We start from the raw sequence: 23,986 nt of genomic DNA, 5'->3' as shown, positions 1-23,986 counted from the left end.
TCAGAGCTACATTATTTATTTCATTCATCACTAATATTATGTCTAACATTGGGTTTATTACATGTTTAACAGCTGGCTAAGAACAGTAGAAACAAAGTAGTGACATGGTCAGACCTAAACAGATATATATATCTTTTTAAAACTGATAATAATAATAACTGATTAATAATAATAAATGTATGCTGTTCTATTTTTCATGTTTAGAGCTGTTACTCAACAGTGACGTTTTACAATATTTAGATGATAGAGCTCCACCCTGTGGAGGAAGTGGAGAACTACAAAAGAAAAAAAAACCGATTCAGCTCAAAACATCTGCTAACACAGAGATGTTGCTCAAGCCCGTTAACATGCTATGTCATCTCTTGTGCAAAGGACAGTGAAAAAGTGGAAAGACAGTTAGAACAATGCTATAAGTGTCATTAATGCTGAGCACTAAACAGGGAAAATGTGAAGGCCTGCTTTAAAGATGAGGCTAATAACACACAAGGACTCCTCTGAGTCCTGATGTCGAGAACCATTCCCTTCCCTAGCTCCTCCCCATTCACAATGCACCGCACCTTCCTCGGCCCCTCCTCCCTTACTCATAAGCCCCGCCTCCTCTCCTTCTCAGCTCCACCTCCGCCTCTTCACGCCATGAACGGCTGCAGCCAGGGCAGGAAGCGCGAGACCTTCTGGAAGACGTAGCCCTGCTGGCAGCTGTGTCCCGGGGGCCGGCTCAGCACGCCGGTGAGGAAGAAGACTTCGCGGTAGAGGGTGACGGCGGCGCTGCCGGGCCCCAGGGCGCAGTCGGCCTTGGCCCGGGGCGTGGTGCAGAACATCTTGTTGGTGACCAGGCCGGCGTGGCGCGCCCTGCACTCCGTCAGCGGCTCGTAGGCCAGGTGGTTGAGCGTCAGGCTGCCCTCCACGTCGGCGGAACCTTCCGGCGCGTCCCTCCAGCCGGTGACCGCCGCGTCGTACTCGCCCGTCATCAGCACGCCCTCGGCGAAGTCCCGCTCCGGCAGGCAGGCCGCCAGCACGGTCCTCTTGAACGCGATGCGCTCGCTCAGCTCCACCACCGCCAGGTCGTTGCCGGGGCGACCCTCCACGTACAGGGGGTGCGGGGTCACCTTCTTCATCTGCAGGGTCTGCTCGCCCTCCTCAAACTCCTTCACCCTCTTGCCTGCGTCGGACAGAGGACAGCACAGGGGACCAGAATTACTTTGGGGACCCGGTTCATTGGGCGAAAACCTCAGGTAAAATATTTTTTGCAAATAAGTCACAGGGGACACTAAAGCACTGCGCAGTTATAGCCTTAGTCTGCCGACCTGTTCTTTTTCCCTTGCCTTGAATTCATTTTTTACCCTGTGTTACTTCACAAAAATTGGATGTACTTCTCTTCTTTGATTTGTGTAACACAAACAGAGCGGTTAGCTGCTGCAGCATCGTGCACTTGCTTATTTTACCCCCTCCAGGGCTAGCCTTAGCAAGCCTGTGCTAGCCTGAGTTAGCCTGTGCTAGTCTGAGCTTAGCACACGCGGTGGAGGTTTGCAGCGCGGGCACAAGGCCGGCGTCCGACGGCATTGCTGCGGGCTGCACTCACCCACGGCCAGGTGGAAGCGGCTGTACTTGGTAGCGCACTGCGCCGTGGTCAGGACCAGGTTCTCCTTCAGGATGACCCCGCTGCAGAACCAGTTCAGCTCCTCGTTGCGCAGCAGCGCCTGGGTTCCAGAGAGACAGAAGCGCAGTAGGGATGCAGGGACTCAGCGGAAACTCAGCAACACAGTGCAGTCATAGCGGAAATAAAGCAACCAAGAGATAACCACTCTGTCACTCATTCTCACAACTTATCATGTCATAACTTATAACTATCATATTTTATTTTTGGGTGGATGGAATTGGTCTTCAGCTTTCTAAAATATATATATATTTTTTAAAGCCTCCCGCAAAGCTAATAGACTCTATTTTAATTGTTTAAATCCATTGAGAGTGACAGAGTGAGAGAGAGAGAGAGAGAGAGAGAGGACTGGGTTGAGGAGAGGTTTGGAGAACAGTGTTTTGAGGGGAAAGGTAGCTACCTGCCAGGGACACTCCCCTGCGTTGCAGCTCAGTCCCTCATAGCCACTGCGGATGTTGGCGGACCTCCTCCTGTCCCACTGACTTAGACTGTCCACCTTTCCGCAAGGGTATGCCACTGAAGACCAGGGGTTGGGTGGGGGAGGGGCAAGAGAGAGGTCAAAGATCAAGTGAGAAGGCGGGAGAGCGAGAGAGATAGGTTTACATTTTTACACAGCAACCGTGTGACATTTAAAAGAGAAACGGAATGAGGTCAGATGAGAATGACTGAGAGCGAGAGAGAGAGAGAGAGAGAGAGAGAGAGAGAGAGAGAGAATGCAAAGGTATTTATTATCTGAATCTGCAAGTTCTGGCCACTAATGTAAAAAACAGTAATAAAAGGAAGTAGTGCAGTCAGAAGGATGTTGGGGTAATTAAATAAAAAATAATATTAAATAATGAATAATAACAATAATAATAACACCCTCCTCCTCTCCATCTGCTCCTAGGAGGAAGACTCAGTATGACAGAGAGCTGGAGCAACACCCACCAGCAGGAATACACTTCTCCTTGTCCTTCAACTTATCCTTGACCTTCCAGCCTGTGGCACAGGAGCACTCGTAGGACTGGTACCCCGGCTTGCAGAACTGGCTGCAGCCCTTGGTCTTGTCCGGGATGCAGACGGTCTGGTCTGCACAGGGTTTGGGGACAAGAGAAGAGATGGGATCGGCTGAAACGTCAGGGGCCTGGGTCGGTGGGCCTCATGCGAATAAACGAACAGGCCCTCATCGCGCGCCCGTGCGCGGGACTGGTGTGGGGTCATCGCAGCGGACTATTTCGGACTATTTGAGGTGCCCCAGCGGCCGGCGGGACGCTCACCCGTCTCGCAGAGGGCCCCGGAGAAGCCCGACTTGCAGACGCAGTCGTAGCCGCCCACGCTGTCCGAGCACATGGCCCCGTTCTTGCAGGGGTTTCCCAGGCACTGGTCTCCGTCTGCGCATGGGGATGCAGACAGGGCGGGGCGGGGGTCAGTGTACAGCCACACGTCCTCCGACGGGAAGAGACTTCGTTATCGCCTCCATTCATGTCAATGGGAGCCCGGTTTTTTTTTCGCATCTGCAAGGCATGCTGGGATAGCTGGCAATTCGAGGCGAGTGGGAGGAGCGACCGAAAAGACGGGAAACATGGTGCGATAACCAATCCCCCCCACCCCCCATTCCACATAGTTCTGTTAAGAACTTGTTATTTATTGCTGTGTAGGGATTTCCAGAATATATGATCGGTATTCATTTAAGGAACGCTGTTTTAAAAATGGAAAACACGCCCACAAGTGGCCGAATGTGGGAGGCGAGAGCGATGCCTGGTAATTTCGTCAGAGGATGTGTGGCTTTAGGGTCAAAAGGTTGAAGGTCAGGGACCCCTCAATTGGAACTAAACACTGGAGCCCTGTCTATGTACACATACCACGAACACTCTGTACTCACCGACATACACAGACCAGAAAATGTCCTGGAAAGACAAAAGCACAAGTTCAGTAAGATTTTCAAAAAAAAAAAAAAAAAGGAAAACGACTTCAAAGAAAATGACGTCAGTCTTCCTCACAGTCTGCTTACCTTCAGCCCACCACATGCATTTTAAAACTGTTTTTACTGCAGTTGACACTGAGCTGCAGGTCCAGTTCCCTGCGGTGCCACGCAGTGACCGAGCCGCCCAGCGCCATGTTGAATAGTGGTACAGTGGTACACTGCCTACAGCGCCCCCTACAGGGCACGGCAGCAGCGGGTACCCACCGTGCGGTAGGAGTCCTTGAAGATCTCACGGGCCTCCTCGTAGTTGCACACCTCCTCCACGCACTCGCGCTCCAGGTTGGCAGTCATGAGGGTCTCCTCGTTGCCGACATTGGCCCTCCTGTGTCGGGACATGACGGCACTGGCATCCTGTTTCTCAATGAAAACTGGGAGACAGGACCACAGGCATTATATAACACTCCATAACACCCAAGGGCTCCCAAAAGCAATTACAAATTCATAAAAGATAAAATTTGTTCACTGAAGTGATTCTTCTGTGAAAACATTTTGCTGAAGCAATATACCTTATAATTTAAATCAAAATAAATCCTTTTTTTAAATTTTCTAAATTAATATTTTTAAGTAAATTTATGTACATTGCTCAAGAGTAGGACACTTCCAAGTGAAAGGTAAAAGTAATAGGTCATATGTAATTAAATTTGAATAGTAAAAACACAGTTATAAAATAAAGCTTGATATTTTACTGATGTCTACTGGTTGAGTTCCTCACAAGAGAATAGCACCTGAGTGAAAATGTAGTGTACAACATACGATTGATTAATATGAAAAATGTAATATGTCAAATGTAATCATATGTAAAATGTATGTGTAACTGAAATTATATATATATATATATATATATATATATATATATATTTCAAAATAATTGTTTTGATTCATGGTTAGGTCAGTGTTTGGGCAGGATTAGAGTATGGTTATAAGTGCCTCATGTATTTTGTTTTTTTGGTGAAGCACACTTTTGATTATTATTATTTTTTCACTTATTGGATATACAACTATAGTCTTAGGCATTTTGCTCTCAATTTACTCTGCCTTTTATATTCAATTTATTCTCTGTCTTCAGCCCTCCTCTTCAGCACGTGAACGCATGCCTGCTCGGTCAGTCCAAAATGTTCCACTTTTGTCCATTGATGAATGCTTTGGTTGTTGATTGTGTGTTTGGGGTCATTGTCTTGCTGCCAGTATGGTTCGCCGGTTAATGAGGGAGGAGGACTTTCTTTGTACATATCCAGAACAAATCTGTCTGTACTCCACCCAAATCATCCTGCTATCTTCTGTTATATCATCAATAAAGACGAGCGAGACAGAAGCAGACACACATATTTCCTATTGTGTAACCATTAAAATCTATAAAACATATATAGAATTTGTTTCCTTTTTTCAGTTCTTTCACATTTATTACATATTCCCCAATCTGTATTCATTCAAGTGGGTAAAACACATATATAGAATTTGACCAATTCTTGGACATAAGACTATAGTCTTTTATATTTTTCTGATTCAGTGCAAAAATCATTTTTTCATCATAAATTCCATAAAACTAAGTGTATTCAATTTATTTAATCAAATTCACTAAATACGTACTATTCTGTATCCATTCAATTGCATAGAATATATAAATAAAATGTTTCTCATTTTTTCAATTCTTGGACATAAGACTATAGTCTTTTATATTTTTCTGATTCAGTGCAAAAATCATTTTTTCATCATAAATTCCATAAAACTAATTGTATTCAATTTATTTAATCAAATTCACTAAATACGTACTATTCTGTATCCATTCAATTGCATAGAATATATAAATAAAATGTTTCTCATTTTTTCAATTCTTGGACATAAGACTATAGTCTTTTATATTTTTCTAGTTCGCCTCAAAAGTCATTTTTTCACCATAAATGCCTGAAAAATCTTTGTATTCTATTTATTTATTCATATTTATTAATCATTTCCCAATCTGTGTCCATTCAAATGGTTAAAACACACATATAGAACTTGTCAAATTTTTTCAGTTCTTGGACATAAGACTATAGTCTTATGAAATTTTCTGATTCAGTTCAAAAATGATTTTTTCACCATAAACTCCACAAAACGAATTGTATTCAATTTATTTAATCAAATTTACTAAATACATCCTATTCTGTATCCATTCAATTGCATAAAATATATAAATAAAAATCTTCTTATTTTTTCAATTCTTGGACATAAGACTATAGTCTTATGAAATTTTCTGATTCAGTTCAAAAATGATTTTTTCACCATAAACTCCACAAAACGAATTGTATTCAATTTATTTAATCAAATTTACTAAATACATCTTATTCTGTATCCATTCAATTTATTTAATCAAATTCACTAAATACGTACTATTCTGTATCCATTCAATTGCATAGAATATATAAATAAAATGTTTCTCATTTTTTCAATTCTTGGACATAAGACTATAGTCTTTTATATTTTTCTGATTCAGTGCAAAAATCATTTTTTCATCATAAATTCCATAAAACTAATTGTATTCAATTTATTTAATCAAATTCACTAAATACGTACTATTCTGTATCCATTCAATTGCATAGAAAATATAAATAAAATGTTTCTCATTTTTTCAATTCTTGGACATAAGACTATAGTCTTTTATATTTTTCTAGTTCGCCTCAAAAGTCATTTTTTCACCATAAATGCCTGAAAAATCTTTGTATTCTATTTATTTATTCATATTTATTAATCATTTCCCAATCTGTGTCCATTCAAATGGTTAAAACACACATATAGAACTTGTCAAATTTTTTCAGTTATGGGACATAAGACTATAGTCTTATGAAATTATCTGATTCAGTTCAAAAATGATTTTTTCACCATAAACTCCACAAAACGAATTGTATTCAATTTATTTAATCAAATTTACTAAATACATCCTATTCTGTATCCATTCAATTGCATAAAATATATAAATAAAAATCTTCTCATTTTTTCAATTCTTGGACATAAGACTATAGTCTTTTATATTTTTCTGATTCAGTGCAAAAATCATTTTTTCATCATAAATTCCATAAAACTAATTGTATTCAATTTATTTAATCAAATTCACTAAATACGTACTATTCTGTATCCATTCAATTGCATAGAATATATAAATAAAATGTTTCTCATTTTTTCAATTCTTGGACATAAGACTATAGTCTTTTATATTTTTCTAGTTCGCCTCAAAAGTCATTTTTTCACCATAAATGCCTGAAAAATCTTTGTATTCTATTTATTTATTCATATTTATTAATCATTTCCCAATCTGTGTCCATTCAAATGGTTAAAACACACATATAGAACTTGTCAAATTTTTTCAGTTCTTGGACATAAGACTATAGTCTTATGAAATTTTCTGATTCAGTTCAAAAATGATTTTTTCACCATAAACTCCACAAAACGAATTGTATTCAATTTATTTAATCAAATTTACTAAATACATCTTATTCTGTATCCATTCAATTGCATAAAATATATAAATAAAAATCTTCTCATTTTTTCAATTCTTGGACATAAGACTATAGTCTTATGAAATTTTCTGATTCAGTTCAAAAATGATTTATTCACCATAAACTCCACAAAACGAATTGTATTCAATTTATTTAATCAAATTCACTAAATACGTACTATTCTGAATCCATTCAATTGCATAGAAAATATAAATAAAATGTTTCTCATTTTTTCAATTCTTGGACATAAGACTATAGTCTTTTATATTTTTCTGATTCAGTGCAAAAATCATTTTTTCATCATAAATTCCATAAAACTAATTGTATTCAATTTATTTAATCAAATTCACTAAATACGTACTATTCTGTATCCATTCAATTGCATAGAAAATATAAATAAAATGTTTCTCATTTTTTCAATTCTTGGACATAAGACTATAGTCTTTTATATTTTTCTAGTTCGCCTCAAAAGTCAATTTTTCACCATAAATGCCTGAAAAATCTTGTATTCTATTATTTATTCATATTTATTAATCATTTCCCAATCTGTGTCCATTCAAATGGTTAAAACACACATATAGAACTTGTCAAATTTTTTCAGTTCTTGGACATAAGACTATAGTCTTATGAAATTTTCTGATTCAGTTCAAAAATGATTTTTTCACCATAAACTCCACAAAACGAATTGTATTCAATTTATTTAATCAAATTTACTAAATACATCCTATTCTGTATCCATTCAATTGCATAAAATATATAAATAAAAATCTTCTCATTTTTTCAATTCTTGGACATAAGACTATAGTCTTTTCTATTTTTCTGATTCAGTGCAAAAATCATTTTTTCATCATAAATTCCATAAAACTAATTGTATTCAATTTATTTAATCAAATTCACTATATACGTACTATTCTGTATCCATTCAATTGCATAGAATATATAAATAAAATGTTTCTCATTTTTTCAATTCTTGGACATAAGACTATAGTCTTTTATATTTTTCTGATTCAGTGCAAAAATCATTTTTTCATCATGAATTCCATAAAACTAATTGTATTCAATTTATTTAATCAAATTCACTAAATACGTACTATTCTGTATCCATTCAATTACATAGAAAATATAAATAAAATGTTTCTCATTTTTTCAATTCTTGGACATAAGACTATAGTCTTTTATATTTTTCTAGTTCGCCTCAAAAGTCAATTTTTCACCATAAATGCCTGAAAAATCTTTGTATTCTATTTATTTATTCATATTTATTCATCATTTCCCAATCTGTGTCCATTCAAATGGTTAAAACACACATATAGAACTTGTCAAATTTTTTCAGTTCTTGGACATAAGACTATAGTCTTATGAAATTTTCTGATTCAGTTCAAAAATGATTTATTCACCATAAACTCCACAAAACGAATTGTATTCAATTTATTTAATCAAATTCACTAAATACGTACTATTCTGTATCCATTCAATTGCATAGAAAATATAAATAAAATGTTTCTCATTTTTTCAATTCTTGGACATAAGACTATAGTCTTTTATATTTTTCTAGTTCGTCAAAAGTCATTTTTTCACCATAAATGCCTAAAATCTTTGTATTCTATTTATTTATTCATATTTATAATCATTTCCAATCTGTGTCCATTCAAATGGTTAAAACACACATATAGAACTTGTCAAATTTTTTCAATTCTTGGACATAAGACTATAGTCTTATGAAATTTTCTGATTCAGTTCAAAAATGATTTATTCACCATAAACTCCACAAAACGAATTGAATTCAATTTATTTAATCAAATTCACTAAATACATCCTATTCTGTATCCATTCAATTGCATAGAAAATATAAATAAAAATCTTCTCATTTTTTCAATTCTTGGACATAAGACTATAGTCTTTTATATTTTTCTAGTTCGCCTCAAAAGTCAATTTTTCACCATAAATGCCTGAAAAATCTTTGTATTCTATTTATTTATTCATATTTATTAATCATTTCCCAATCTGTGTCCATTCAAATGGTTAAAACACACATATAGAACTTGTCAAATTTTTTCAGTTCTTGGACATAAGACTATAGTCTTATGAAATTTTCTGATTCAGTTCAAAAATGATTTTATCACCATAAACTCCACAAAACGAATTGTATTCAATTTATTTAATCAAATTTACTAAATACATCCTATTCTGTATCCATTCAATTGCATAAAATATATAAATAAAAATCTTCTTATTTGTTCAATTCTTGGACATAAGACTATAGTCTTTTATATTTTTCTGATTCAGTGCAAAAATCATTTTTTCATCATAAATTCCATAAAACTAATTGTATTCAATTTATTTAATCAAATTCACTAAATACGTACTATTCTGTATCCATTCAATTGCATAGAATATATAAATAAAATGTTTCTCATTTTTTCAATTCTTGGACATAAGACTATAGTCTTTTATATTTTTCTAGTTCGCCTCAAAAGTATTTTTTCACCATAAATGCCTGAAAATAGTTTGTATTCAATTTATTTAATCAAATTCACTAAATACTACTATTCTGTATCCATTCAATTCATAGAAAATATAAATAAAATGTTCTCATTTTTTCATTCTTGGACATAAGACTATAGTCTTTATATTTTTTTAGTTCGCCTCAAAAGTCAATTTTTCACCATAAATGCCTGAAAAATCTTTGTATTCTATTTATTTATTCATATTTATTCATCATTTCCCAATCTGTGTCCATTCAAATGGTTAAAACACACATATAGAACTTGTCAAATTTTTTCAGTTCTTGGACATAAGACTATAGTCTTATGAAATTTTCTGATTCAGTTCAAAAATGATTTATTCACCATAAACTCCACAAAACGAATTGTATTCAATTTATTTAATCAAATTCACTAAATACGTACTATTCTGAATCCATTCAATTGCATAGAAAATATAAATAAAAATCTTCTTATTTGTTCAATTCTTGGACATAAGACTATAGTCTTTTATATTTTTCTGATTCAGTGCAAAAATCATTTTTTCATCATAAATTCCATAAAACTAATTGTATTCAATTTATTTAATCAAATTCACTAAATACGTACTATTCTGTATCCATTCAATTGCATAGAATATATAAATAAAATGTTTCTCATTTTTTCAATTCTTGGACATAAGACTATAGTCTTTTATATTTTTCTAGTTCGCCTCAAAAGTCATTTTTTCACCATAAATGCCTGAAAATGTTTTGTATTCAATTTATTTAATCAAATTCACTAAATACGTACTATTCTGTATCCATTCAATTACATAGAAAATATAAATAAAATGTTTCTCATTTTTTCCATTCTTGGACATAAGACTATAGTCTTTTATATTTTTCTAGTTCGCCTCAAAAGTCAATTTTTCACCATAAATGCCTGAAAAATCTTTGTATTCTATTTATTTATTCATATTTATTCATCATTTCCCAATCTGTGTCCATTCAAATGGTTAAAACACACATATAGAACTTGTCAAATTTTTTCAGTTCTTGGACATAAGACTATAGTCTTATGAAATTTTCTGATTCAGTTCAAAAATGATTTTTTCACCATAAACTCCACAAAACGAATTGTATTCAATTTATTTAATCAAATTACTAAATACTACTATTCTGTATCCATTCAATTGCATAAAATATATAAATAAAAATCTTCTCATTTTTCAATTCTTGGACATAAGACTATAGTCTTATGAATTTTCTGATTCAGTTCAAAAATGATTTATTCACCATAAACTCCAAAATCATTGTATTCAATTTATTTAATCAAATTCACTAAATACGTACTATTCTGAATCCATTCAATGCATAGAAAATAAAATAAAATTTCTCATTTTTTCAATTCTTGGACATAAGACTATAGTCTTTATATTTTTCTAGTTCGCTTCAAAAGTCATTTTTTCACCATAAATGCCTGAAAAATCTTTGTATCTCATTTATTTATTCAATTTATTAATCATTTCCCAATCTGTGTCCATTCAAATGGTTAAAACACACATATAGAACTTGTCAAATTTTTTCAATTCTTGGACATAAGACTATAGTCTTTTATATTTTTCTGATTCAGTGCAAAAATCATTTTTTCATCATAAATTCCATAAAACTAATTGTATTCAATTTATTTAATCAAATTCACTAAATACGTACTATTCTGTATCCATTCAATTGCATAGAATATATAAATAAAATGTTTCTCATTTTTTCAATTCTTGGACATAAGACTATAGTCTTTTATATTTTTCTAGTTCGCCTCAAAAGTCATTTTTTCACCATAAATGCCTGAAAATGTTTTGTATTCTATTTATTTATTCATATTTATTAATCATTTCCCAATCTGTGTCCATTCAAATGGTTAAAACACACATATAGAACTTGTCAAATTTTTTCAGTTCTTGGACATAAGACTATAGTCTTATGAAATTATCTGATTCAGTTCAAAAATGATTTTTTCGCCATAAACTCCACAAAACGAATTGTATTCAATTTATTTAATCAAATTTACTAAATACATCCTATTCTGTATCCATTCAATTGCATAAAATATATAAATAAAAATCTTCTCATTTTTTCAATTCTTGGACATAAGACTATAGTCTTTTATATTTTTCTTATTCAGTGCAAAAATCATTTTTTCATCATAAATTCCTAAAACTTTGTATTCAATTTATTTAATCAAATTCACTAAATACGTACTATTCTGTATCCATTCAATTGCATAGAAATATAAATAAAATGTTTCTCATTTTTTCAATTCTTGGACATAAGACTATAGTCTTTATATTTTCTAGTTCGCCTCAAAAGTCATTTTTCACCATAAATGCTGAAATGTTTTGTATTCAATTTATTAATCAAATCACTAAATACGTATATTCTGTATCCATTCAATTACATAGAAATATAAATAAAATGTTTCATTTTTCCATCTGGACATAAGACTATAGTCTTTATATTTTCTATCTCAAAAGTCAATTTTTCACCATAAATCCTGAAAAATTTTCTATTTATTTATCAATTATTCATCATTTCCAATCTGTGTCATTCAATTTAAAACACATATAGAACTTTCAAATTTTTTCAGTTCTGGCATAAGACAAGTCTATGAATTTTCTGATTCAGTCAAATGATTTATTCACCATAAACTCCACAAACAATTGTTTCAATTATTTAATCAAATACTAAATCATATTCTGATCATTCATTGAAAAAATAATAAAATCTTCTTATTTGTTCATTCTTGGACATAAGACATATCTTTTATATTTTCTGATTCAGTGCAAAAATATTTTTCATCATAAATTCAAAAACTAATTATTCAATTTATTTATCAAATCAACTAATACTACATATTCTGTATCCATTCATTGCATAGAATATTAATAAATTTCATTTTTCAATTTTGGACATAAGACTATAGTCTTTATATTTTTCTAGTTCGCTCAAAGTATTTTTTCATCATAAATCCTAAAATGTTTGTATTCAATTATTTAATCAAATTACTAAATACGTCATTTTCTGTATCCATTCAATCTAATATATATATAAATAATGTTTTTTTTTTCCATTCTTGGAATAAGACTATAGTCTTTTATATTTTTCTATTCCTCCAAATCATTTTTCACCATAAATGCCTGAAAATCTTTTTCATTCTATTATATTTATATATTTATTATCATTCCAATCTTGTCCATTCAAATGGTTTTAAAACACAATAATAACTGTCCAAATTTTTCAGTTCTTGGAATAAGACTTATCTTATGAAATTTTCTGTTCAGTTCAAAATATTTTTCACCATAAATCCTGCAAAAAATTTTTCAATTATTTAATCAATATTACTAAATAACATCCTTATTCTGTATCCATTCAATTGCATAAAATATATAAATAAAATTTCTCATTTTTTCAATTCTTGGACATAAGATATAGTCTTTATATTTTCTGATTCAGTCAAAATATTTATTCCATAAAATCCAATAAACGAATTGTAATTCAATTTATTTAATCAAATTCATAAATACGTACTATTCTGATCCATTCAATTGCATAAAAATATAAATAAAAGTTTCTCATTCAATTCTGGACATAAGACTATAGTCTTTTATATTTTTCTAGTTCGCTCAAAGTCTTTTCACCATAATGCCTGAAAATCTTTGTATTCAATTTTATTTATTCATATTTTAATCATTCCAATCTGTGTCCATAAATGTTAAAACACACATATAGAACTTGTCAAATTTTTATTCTGACATAGAGATATAGTCTTTATTTTTTCTGATCAGTGCAAAAATATTTTTCATCATAAATCCATAACAATTGTATTCAATTTATTTAATCAAATTACTAAATATCTTATTCTGTATCCATTCAATTGCATAGAATATATAATAAAATGTTTCTCATTTTTTCATTCTTGGACATAAGACTATAGTCTTTTATATTTTTCTAGTTCGCCTCAAAATCATTTTTCACCATAAATGCCTGAAAATGTTTTGTATTCTATTTATTTATTCATATTTATTAATCATTCCAATCTTGTCAATTCAAAGTTAAAACAACAATATAACTTGTCAAATTTTTTCATTATTGGACATAAGACATAGTCTTATTATCTATTCAGTTCAAAAATGATTTTTTCACCATAAATCCACAAAACGATTGTATTCAATTTATTTAATCAATTTACTAAATACATTCCATTCTGTACCATTCAAATGATAAAATATTAATATAAAATCTTCTATTTTTCATTCTTGGACATAAGACTATAGTCTTTTATATTTTTATTCAGTGCAAAAATCATTTTTTCATCATAAATATCCATAAAACTAATTGTATTCAATTTATTTAATCAAATTACTAAATACGTTATTCTGTATCCATTAATTGCATAAATATATAAATAAAATGTTTCTCATTTTTCAATCTTGGACATAAGACTATGTCTTTTATATTTTTCTAGTTCGTCCTAAAATCATTTTTTCACCATAAATCCTGAAAATTTTGTATTCTATTTATTTATTCATTTTATATTTTCTTTCCCAATCTGTTCCATTCAAATGTTAAAACACAATAAAACTTGTCAATTTTTTCAATTCTTGGACATAAGACTATAGTCTTATGAATTTTCTGATTCAGTTCAAAATGATTTATTCATCATAAACTCCAAAAACGAATTGTATTCAATTTATTTAATCAAATTACTAAATACATCCTATTCTGTATCCATTCAATTGCATAAATATAAATAAAAATCTTCTACATTTTTTCAATTCTTGACATAAGACTATAGTCTTTTATATTTTTCTGATTCAGTGCAAAAATCATTTTTTCATCATAAATCCTAAAAACTAATTGTATTCAATTTATTTAATCAATTACTAAATACACTATTCTGTATCCATTCAAATGTAAAATATAATAAAAATTTTCTCATTTTTTCAATTCTTGGACATAAGACTATAGTCTTTTATATTTTTCTGATTCAGTGCAAAATCATTTTTTCACCATAAATGCCTGAAAAATCTTTGTATTCTATTTATTTATTCATATTTATTACATATTCTCCCTTCTGTATTCATTCAAGCAGTTAAAACACATATTTGTCAAATTTTTTCAGTTCTTGGACATAAGACTATGTATGTATGACTTCTGTATTTTTCTGATTCAGTGGAGAAATCATTTTATCACAATAAACTCCACAAAATTAATTGTATTCAATTCATTTAATCAAATATACGAAATACATCTGAATTGAATACAATGAGTTTTCAGATATTTATAGTGAAATATAATTGAATACATCATATTTCCAAAAATTAATGGTGAAACCAGAGATGCGGGTGCCGGACAGCAAAACAGCAACTGTAAACCGACAATATTCTCAGATAAGACTTCATCTTAAAAGTCAACAGGCAGCCTTTACCACAAATAGACCACTGGTTCCAGGTATACACACTGAACTAATGTTTCAACCCGATATGTTCTTTAATGAGTTATTCACGTTGCATCCAGGAAAGACTAATTGGTAACTGGTTTAGAAGGGATAACTGTAACACAGCAGGAGTCTATACATTACATAACAGGAGAACAGGGTGAAGCTTTTCCTATATTTGGCTTTCTCATCATCCTGTCTGCACTCACATCGTTATTCCTGATGTCAAAATTCTCTCATTGTACATTTACATTTAAGCCTTCAGCACATGCTCTTATCCAGAGCAACTTACATGGCTTAAAATATATAATGAATTTATGTTTTTTTTTAAACACACAACCTATTTAAAAAGTCGCATTTTTTTCTGATGCAATTTAGGCTAAGTGCCTTGCTTGAGGGCAGTACCCCTCCTGGGGACGGAACTTGTAGTCTCTGAGCTACAAGCCCAGTTTTATATGTCAGTAAATCACCAACATTCATGGCCACATTTATGAAGCACACAGGCTTTGCCATTCTCTAAGCTATCTAAATCATGACCCATAACCTGACAGATATAAGGAATAATATCTCTTCACACGGTTTAATGATCCCAAGAGCAATTTATTGCCTGTGCAACTAGGGAGCATTAAACAGTGTGCGTATTGTTGCAAGGGAGCACTAAACATATTGATTCCTCCTCCCCTGTTTCCTAGTGATAATTAGATATTTTTCATGTGTACCATATTGGATCGTACCACACATTGGCTGAAACAATAGTGGGAACATGCCACATTAAATCTATCAATGGCAAAAACCTTTTATCTCAAAATTAGGAATTCTCAGGAACGTCATTTCGGGTTCATTTGAAGTGTATTTTACAATGCTGCAATGCACAATAGCTTGTACTGTGACATTGTGCCTCCAGAGGTTGTACATGTGTACATTCCCTGATTATACTTTTTAAAATTATGTTTAACCTTATTTTTGCTTTGAAATATTTGCTACAGTACATGCAACCTCAGACCATTCTTCTCAGGTAATACCAGCATCACATTAAAGCTGATGCTTACATCTGTAATTGCGAGATAACACTATAATGTGATCATATGTACAACCATTGGAAACATAACATAACTGTGCAGGCAGCATTGCAGGTACTTCAGTAAGTAAATTCTCTTGCTTTAGACCACAAACCAACAAAAGCTCATGTATCAGCTGGAGCAATGCTCACTGGTCACAAAAGAATGTCTGCAAGTATCTAAAATATACATCATTCCACATAGACAGTCGTCTCCAATGGAAAAAAAAAAACTCAAGCACTAACCCTAGCATTAAACCTAGCTGTAGCCCTAACCCTAACCGTAGCTGTAACCTTAACCCAAACCCTAGCTGTAACCCTAATCCTAACCCTAGCCGAAACCCTAACCGTAACCCTAGTCGCAACCTTAATCCTAACCATAGCATTAACCCTAACACTAACCCTAGCTGTAACCCTAACCCTAACCCTAGCTGTAACCCTAACCCTAACCCTAACCCTAGCCGTAACCCTAACCCTAACCCTAGCCCTAACCCTAACCCTAGCCGTAACCCTAACCCTAGCCGAAACCCTAACCCTAACCCTAACCCGACCCTAACCTTAACCCAAACCATAGCAGTAACCCTAACCCTAACTCTAGCTGTAACCCTAACCCTAACCCTAGCCGTAACCCTAACCCTAACCCAAACCATAGCAGAAACCCTAACCCTAACCCTAGCCGTAACCCTAACCCTAACCCTAGTCCCAACCCTAACCCTAACCCTAACCATAGCAGTAACCCTAACCCTAACCCTAGCGGTAACCCTAACCCTAACCCTAGATGTAACCCTAACCCTGGCCGAAACATTAACCCTAACGCTAGCCGTAACCCTAACCCGCACCCTAGTCGAAACCCTAACCCTAACCCAAACCATAGCAGTAACCCTAACCCTAACCCTAGTCGCAACCCTAACCCTAACCCTAATCATAGCAGTAACCCTAACCCTAACCCTAGCGGTAACCCTAACCCTAGCCCTAGATGTAACCCTAACCCTAACCCTAGCCGTAACCCTAACCCTAATCCTAATCGCAACCCTAACCTTAATCCTAACATAGCTGTAACCCTAACCCTAACGGTAACCCTAACCCTAACCCTAGCCGTGACCCTAACCCTAACCCTAGCAGTAACCCGAACCGTAACCATAGCCGAAAACCGAACCCCAACCCTAGTCGCAACCCTAACGCTAACCATAGCATTAACCCTAACCCTAACCCTAACCCTAGCTGAAACCCTAACCCTAACCCTAACTCTAGCCGTAACCCTAACCCTAACCCTAGCCGAAACCCTAACCCTAACCCTAACCCAACCCTAACCTTAACCCAAACCATAGCAGTAACCCTAACCCTAACCCTAGCCGTAACCCTAACCCTAACCCTAGCAGTAACCCTAACCCTAACCCTAGCCGTAACCCTAACCCTAACCCTAGTCGCAACCCTAACCCTAACCCAAACCATAGCAATAACCCTAACCATAACCCTAAACCTAACCCTAGCCGAAACCCTAACCCTAACCCAAACCATAGCAGTAACCCTAACCCTAACCCTAGCGGAAACCCTAACCCTAACCCTAGATGTAACCCTAACCCTAACCCTAACCGAAACCTTAACCCTAACGCTAGCCGTAACGCTAACCCAAGCTGTAACCCTAACCCTAACAATAGCCGAAACCTTAACCCTAACGCTAGCCGTAACCCTAACCCTAACCCTAGTTGCAACCCTAACCCTAACCCAAACCATAGCAGTAACCCTAACCCTAACCCTAACCATAGCAGTAACCCTAACCCTAACCCTAGCCGTAACCCAAACACTAACATTAGCCGTAACCCTAACCCTAATCCTAACCCTAACCCTAGCCGTAACCCTAACCCTAACCCTAAAAAACAGCAGTAACCCTAACGCTAACCCTAGTGGTAACCCTAACCCTAACCCTAGCCGTAACCCTAACCCTAACAATAGCCGAAACATTAACCCTAACGCTAGCCGTAACCCTAACCCTAACCCAGGCTGTAACCTTACCCTAACGCTCGCCGTAACCCTAACCCTAGGTGTAACCCTAACCCTAGCAGTAACCCTAACCCTAACCCTAGCGGGAAGCCTAACCCTAACCCTAGCCGTAACCCTAACCCTAGCCGTAACCCTAACCCTAACCCTAACCATTGCCGCAACCCTAACCCTAACCTTAGCAGTAAACCTAACCCTAACCGCAACCCTAACCCTAACCCTAGCAGTAACCCTAACCCTAGCCCTAGCAGTAACCCTAACCCTAACCCTAGCCGGAACCCTAACCCTAAACCTAGCCGTAACCCTAACCCTAACCCTAGCCATAACCCTAACCCTTACCCTAGCCATAACCCAAAACCTAGCTGTAAACCTAACCTAAACCCTAGCCGTAACCCTAACCCTAAACCTAGCCGCAACTCTAACCCTAACCCTAGCACTAACCCTAGCCCTAGCCGTAACCCTAACCCTAACCCTAGCCGTAACCCTAACCCTAACCCTAGCCGAAACCTTAACCCAAACCCTAGACGTAACCCAAAACCTAGCCGTAACCCTAACCCTAACCCTAGCCATGACCTTAACCCTAACCCTAACCCAAGTCGTAATCCTAACCTTAGCCGTAACCCTATCCCTATCCATAACCCTAACCCTAACCATAACCTTAACCTTAGCCGTAACCCTACCCCTAGCCATAACCCAGGCTGTAACCTAAACCCTAACCTTAACCCTAGCTGTAACCCAAACACTAACCTAACCCTAGCTTTATCCCAAACACTAACCCTAGCTGCAGCTGCAACCTTACCGCTATCCCTAACATTAATCCTGACCTTAACCCTAGCTGTAACTCTAACCCTAGCTGTAGATGTAACCCTAACCCTAGCTGTAACCCAAACCCTAACCCTAACTGTAGCTGTAACCCTAACCTTAACTCTAGCTGTAAACCTAACCCTAACCTTATATGCACCTGCAACCCTAACCATAACCCTAGCTTTGATCCTAACCCTAACCCGAACCTTAGCTGTTACCCTAACCCTAACTCTAGCTTTAATCCTAACCTTAACCCTAGCTGTAGATGTAACCCTAACCCTAGTTGTAACCCAAACCTTAACCCTAACTGTAGCTGTAATCCTAATCCTAACCCTAACCCTAGCTGTAACCCAAACCCTAACCCTAGCTGCAGCTGCAACCCTAACCCTAACCCTAGCTTTAATCTTAACCTTAACCCTAGCTGTAACCCTAATTCTAGTTGTAGATGTAACTCAAACCCCAACCCTAGCTGTAACCCAAACTCTAGCCCTAACTCTAGCTGTAACCCTAACCGTAACAGTAGCATGGGAGTTATGCATAACAAATTTGCAGCCATATTAGACATACTTGCAAAATTTTAATTTTAGCAAGAGGAGGAGAAGGAGAAGGAGAAGGAGAAGGAGAAGAAGGAGAAGAAGAAGAAGAAGAAGAAGAAGAAGAAGAAGAAGAAGAAGAAGAAGAAGAAGAAGAAGAAGAAGAAGAAGAAGAAGAAGAAGAAGAAGAAGAAGAAGAAGAAGAAGAAGAAGAAGAAGAAGAAGAAGAAGAAGAAGAAGAAGAAGAAGAAGAAACAAACACCCTTTGTGCTTGGCCTCCAAAAAGTGCATCCATCCCTTACAGTCTGTAAACAATACTAACCTGTAACATAATGTAAGAAAGCTTACTCTACAGTGAAATACATTTAAATCTGAAATGAGGTCACAAGACCTTGGTTGGTTTGTTGGGTGGGGGGATGGGTTCTTCCATAATAAGAATATTTTCCAAATGTATTAATTATGTAGCATTTACACTGTTCCTGTGTTCTGGAATATTCTACGTTGTTCCAGCAAGCTTAATGAAGGAGGAAGTAGTTGGATCAATAGCAGAAATATTGCTAACCCATGCACAGTGGTTCTGAAATGAATTTTGCTATGACACTCATTAACCCGCAGTTTGCTTCAGCCAAACCGAGAACAGCGCTGTACAAATATAAACACCGGCCACACATTAACTTTGACCCCTCCATGGTACACACACTACAAGCAAAAGGGCGCGTTGTTCCCAAATCCCCTCTTGCTTCTGGGGGAGTCACACCGACTCATAGGCTTTTGCGCCGTTTAACACGACACTGCATGCTAAAAATGACCTCCTGCTAATCATGTTGCATCCATTGCTAACAACTATGTTGCTATTGGCATCAGTTCTAAACTGATGTCGTTGTGCTACTTTGTTCAGTGCACCGAAGCTGACCACAATGGTGGGTGGGCGAGGTGGGGTGGTGGTAAATTTCTTGAAACTAACATGGAAGTCGTACAAAGCACGCAGGGCTGAGAATCGACCGCACAAAAGGCCTGCCTGTGAGCGAATGGAACGGAAGGCCGGAACACTCTGTTCCTCAGTCTGGGTCTATCTGAGCCCCTCCCCCACCCCCTGAAGTGGATCTTCAATCAGCATAGGAAGACAGGATTATCATGGCCTCTTCCGACTTCATCACAACTCCCTTAAAACCTCAAACCTTTTTTTTCCTTCTCCAGCTATCAGCGTCTAGATTTAATGCAGAACAGTTTCATAGGATTCACAGGATAGCCGATTATGCTAACAGTAAACCTGCTTCAGTTCTACGGCTCCAAATATACATTGCCACTGCCTCCAGCAGGACCAACTGTCATTTTCTGTTCTTGCGAACCAATAAGAAAGAAACGGTGCTCTTTGATTTGCAAATAATTCTGCACAGAAGCGTCCCACAACTGAATGGAAGTGAAACCATGCACAGGAAAATGGGTTCCATCTCCCAGGGCAGAGAAACCTACTCAAATGACAATGCCCCCCCTTCTTATTTCAACACCCTCTTGGCAGCGGCATACCTGAGCGGTGGTCTGGCAGGGCGGTGGTCGTGCCAAGCAGCAGGCTAAGAGTAAGCGCGATGGCTGGGATGCCCATGGTGGCGACGACGCTGTGTGGCCGTCTGTCTCAGAGGCTCTGGGCCCGGCCCCTGGTCTGTGCGCTATATCAAATCAACCCCACGGGGTTCAAAGTTCACCCTGCAAACAAGGACAAATCACAACGCATTTCAGGCTGTTGTAGCCACCCCCCCCCCACCCCCCCAAAGCCCAAGAGGAAGACTCGACCACGGTCCCACTCTCCACCCACTGGACTGCAGAGGGGAAACACAGAGGAAGGGGGGAGGGCGGGGTGGGGTGGTACTTTTGGAGTGGTATATTCTTTTTAAAAGAAAGGGTAGGAAAATTGGGTCATGGTCACGGGAGAAATTCTTCTTGAATTTCCATCTGTGATAGTAACGTTATAGGTATTTCTGTGAAAGGATACATTTAGCTTGTACTGGTATTCACTTGTGTTTATAATAATGATTGCCGGTTTGTTTGTCTAACTCAATTTTTTTATTTCTTTTAATTTTCTTAGTGATCTTGCATTCCTGAGACCAACACTGATGTTCTCCATTTTTATAAGGCACACTGGATAAGCTAAGTAAATATAATGTAATATACTTGAAACCCAAAGATTGCAGGTTCGCGTCCTGGATAAGGATTTGTTCTTTTAGATGAGAGCCAGGAAACCTTAATTAGTATTATAAACAAATACTTTCAGAAATACACGCAGTAAAGTTCATCCTGGGAAAAATGTCAAATTTGTTTACATAATTATGTTCATTTCCCATTAGTTTCTTTTTTCTCTAAATAAATAAACAGCCAGGTCAGACATAAATACGAAAAGGCATTGAAACGAACTTTATTGTGATGAGTTATTCCACACGTAACAAACGAGTAAGCTACGGCCAGCCAAAACGTTAAAGTGATCGCTCCAATACTGACATCATGTGGTGTACTTTGTAATACCATTTTATACAATCTGCATGTCCACAAAAGACAAAGACGATGGTACAACGGTAAAACCCACCCAAATCACTAATGTTATCTATTTAATTATTATTATTTAAACAACATTGACTCAACGGTCCAGAAATTAGCTACCGTTACTGCTGCCGCATAAATGCTTAAAAAGCTACATAATAAAATGAAAATAATCTAAGTACTCTATATTGCGTATAAAAACGTGGATTTATTAAAAAGCAGATTCATAACAATATATAACCTATCGGCAAAGGATGAATAATTGTGACCTTGGTAAATAAAGTATTCATACGCAATTGCGATGTCCCGCAGCTAGCTATACACTCCTGCGCGTGCATTTAATGTTGCCATGTAGCTGCAAAGATGACAGACAAACGGCTTACGTGCGTTTTGCGTTGGTACAGACCTTCGATTCCGTGTCTGAATCCTGTCGCGGTATTGCTGATCCCTAGCAGTTCTGGTCGCGACTCACTAACTGCCCTCTTTGATGCGTCAAACCTGACCCGCTGCTGTCGCCCACGCCTTTCTAGTGCTTATCTCCGAGATCTGAAAACAATCACGCGCAATAATCTTCCGAGTGTTCTCGGTCCAGCCAGGCCATTGCAATTTAACAATTTAGCCACAGGAGGGAGACATGTCGTTTCAAAGGACGGGATTTAGCAGCGCTTTCACAGTAGAACTGCTGAATTTTGACAAACAAGAGGTATGGGTAGATTGAATAAAAGTGTCCAGAGCCAAACAGCAAAAAAAAAAAAAAAAACAAGAGAATGCGAGGTTAAGACAGAGGTGTTTTGCCTTTCTAGTTTCTCGCGTCTGAATTTCACTGAACGTCCTGAAGGAGTTCGGGAAAATCAGTGAATTTGCTTGTTTGTATACCGGGAGATGATGACGGTTCTAGGCTGACGAGTTTATGAATTCACCTTGCCTTAACGAATGGCATCCTCTTTTGCGCTAGTCAAGTAATGTGTAGCGTAGTTACTCTCCAAGCAGAGTTTCATCCTGTACACTTGAGGCAAATGGCAAATGCTCTTTCTAATTAATTTGTACAGTACACACATATTATTACAATTCATTATTATTACACTGGCAGAATGAGTTAAATTTTCTTGCTGCCGAGAGAGAAACTGATTTATTTTTACTGTTCTGCATCCCTCTTGAGCCACTAATTGGTCCACAGAAATCTCATTCTACCCTCCATCCTATTGAAGCAGGGTATATGTTTACATTAAAAAATAAAAATAATTCCACCTTGTATATTGCACCTTTGACTTTTGCAATTAAATTCAAGATTTTTTTTCCACGCAGTCTCGGCTTGACACATTAATTTTGGTCGCTGTCAAACACGCCAAACTGTGTTTGTCATGAAAAATGCAAGCATTTGAATTTAATCAAGAATCAAAGTGAAGGAAAAAATGTTGATTGAAACCAGGCTTATGTATGTAGCAAGTACATTCATCAAATTTCCTGGTGCATTTCAAAAGAGGATTATTTGTCAGCTGATACAAGAGAATAAATTGAAAATACTTGCCAACAAATAAAAATGCCACAAAATCGTTAGCTAGAGAAAAAAAGGTACTTTGCACAGAATACCCCACTACCATTTCCCCTGTTAGAAATATTGCATGTTGTTTACAGCAAGGCCTCCTATAAAGAATAAGTATGCATAAAGTATGCTGTAATACTATGGTTCTCAGTCCTTCCATTTGTGCACAAACACATACAGGGACCTGCTACCCACCCTCGCTTTCATATATTTATGGTTTAAAACAGCACTGAATTCATCAGCCACCAACTTGAGATGCTCTAGAATGTGATTTTGAATTCTGGAACCTGGAACTCACTGTGCAGCCAATCGAGTTTTATTAAAATCGACCGCATGCGGTCGGCCATGAAAAAGGAACAGTGAAGAAATACTGACCTTAGAATATGAAGCAGAGGAATCTAAACACAAGATAAATGCAAATACAGCACATGCGTACATATTTACATTTACAAATGTTTACGCAAAATGTAGGAC

General features: G+C 36.1%; 1 protein-coding gene across 2 annotated transcripts; it reads right to left on the bottom strand.

Moving 5' to 3' along the window:
* Positions 1 to 22,582, bottom strand: proza (protein Z, vitamin K-dependent plasma glycoprotein a). Of its 2 annotated transcripts, none has more exons than XM_064315166.1 (9): positions 22,353 to 22,582; positions 20,965 to 21,141; positions 3,822 to 3,985; positions 3,516 to 3,540; positions 2,911 to 3,024; positions 2,582 to 2,722; positions 2,055 to 2,170; positions 1,580 to 1,697; positions 1 to 1,159 (listed from the first exon to the last, which is right to left on the bottom strand). In XM_064315166.1, exons 2-9 carry the CDS (start codon positions 21,038 to 21,040, stop codon positions 627 to 629), a joined length of 1,287 nt encoding a protein of 428 aa, XP_064171236.1. In that variant the 5' UTR covers positions 21,041 to 21,141; positions 22,353 to 22,582; the 3' UTR covers positions 1 to 626. The 2 variants fall into 2 exon arrangements, with proteins under 2 accessions (XP_064171236.1, XP_064171235.1); XM_064315165.1 differs by having other exon boundaries at positions 22,376 to 22,582.
* Between the last annotated feature and the right edge of the window lie 1,404 nt (positions 22,583 to 23,986).

The sequence above is a fragment of the Anguilla rostrata genome, chromosome 17, assembly GCF_018555375.3.
Source record: "Anguilla rostrata isolate EN2019 chromosome 17, ASM1855537v3, whole genome shotgun sequence".
NCBI classification, from domain to species: Eukaryota; Metazoa; Chordata; class Actinopteri; order Anguilliformes; family Anguillidae; genus Anguilla; species Anguilla rostrata.
The sequence above is the reverse complement of the archived record's forward strand: the minus strand, read 5'-3'. Positions and strand labels throughout refer to the sequence as shown.

Coding starts and splice junctions, on each gene's coding strand:
- proza (XM_064315166.1), bottom strand. CDS start 21,040: ATGGGCATCCCAGCCATCGCGCTTACTCTTAGCCTGCTGCTTGGCACG. Junction 3,541..3,821: donor TCAAGGACTCCTACCGCACG/GTGGGTACCCGC, acceptor TTGTCTTTCCAG/GACATTTTCTGGTCTGTGTA. Junction 2,723..2,910: donor CGGGGCCCTCTGCGAGACGG/GTGAGCGTCCCG, acceptor AACCCTGTGCAG/ACCAGACCGTCTGCATCCCG.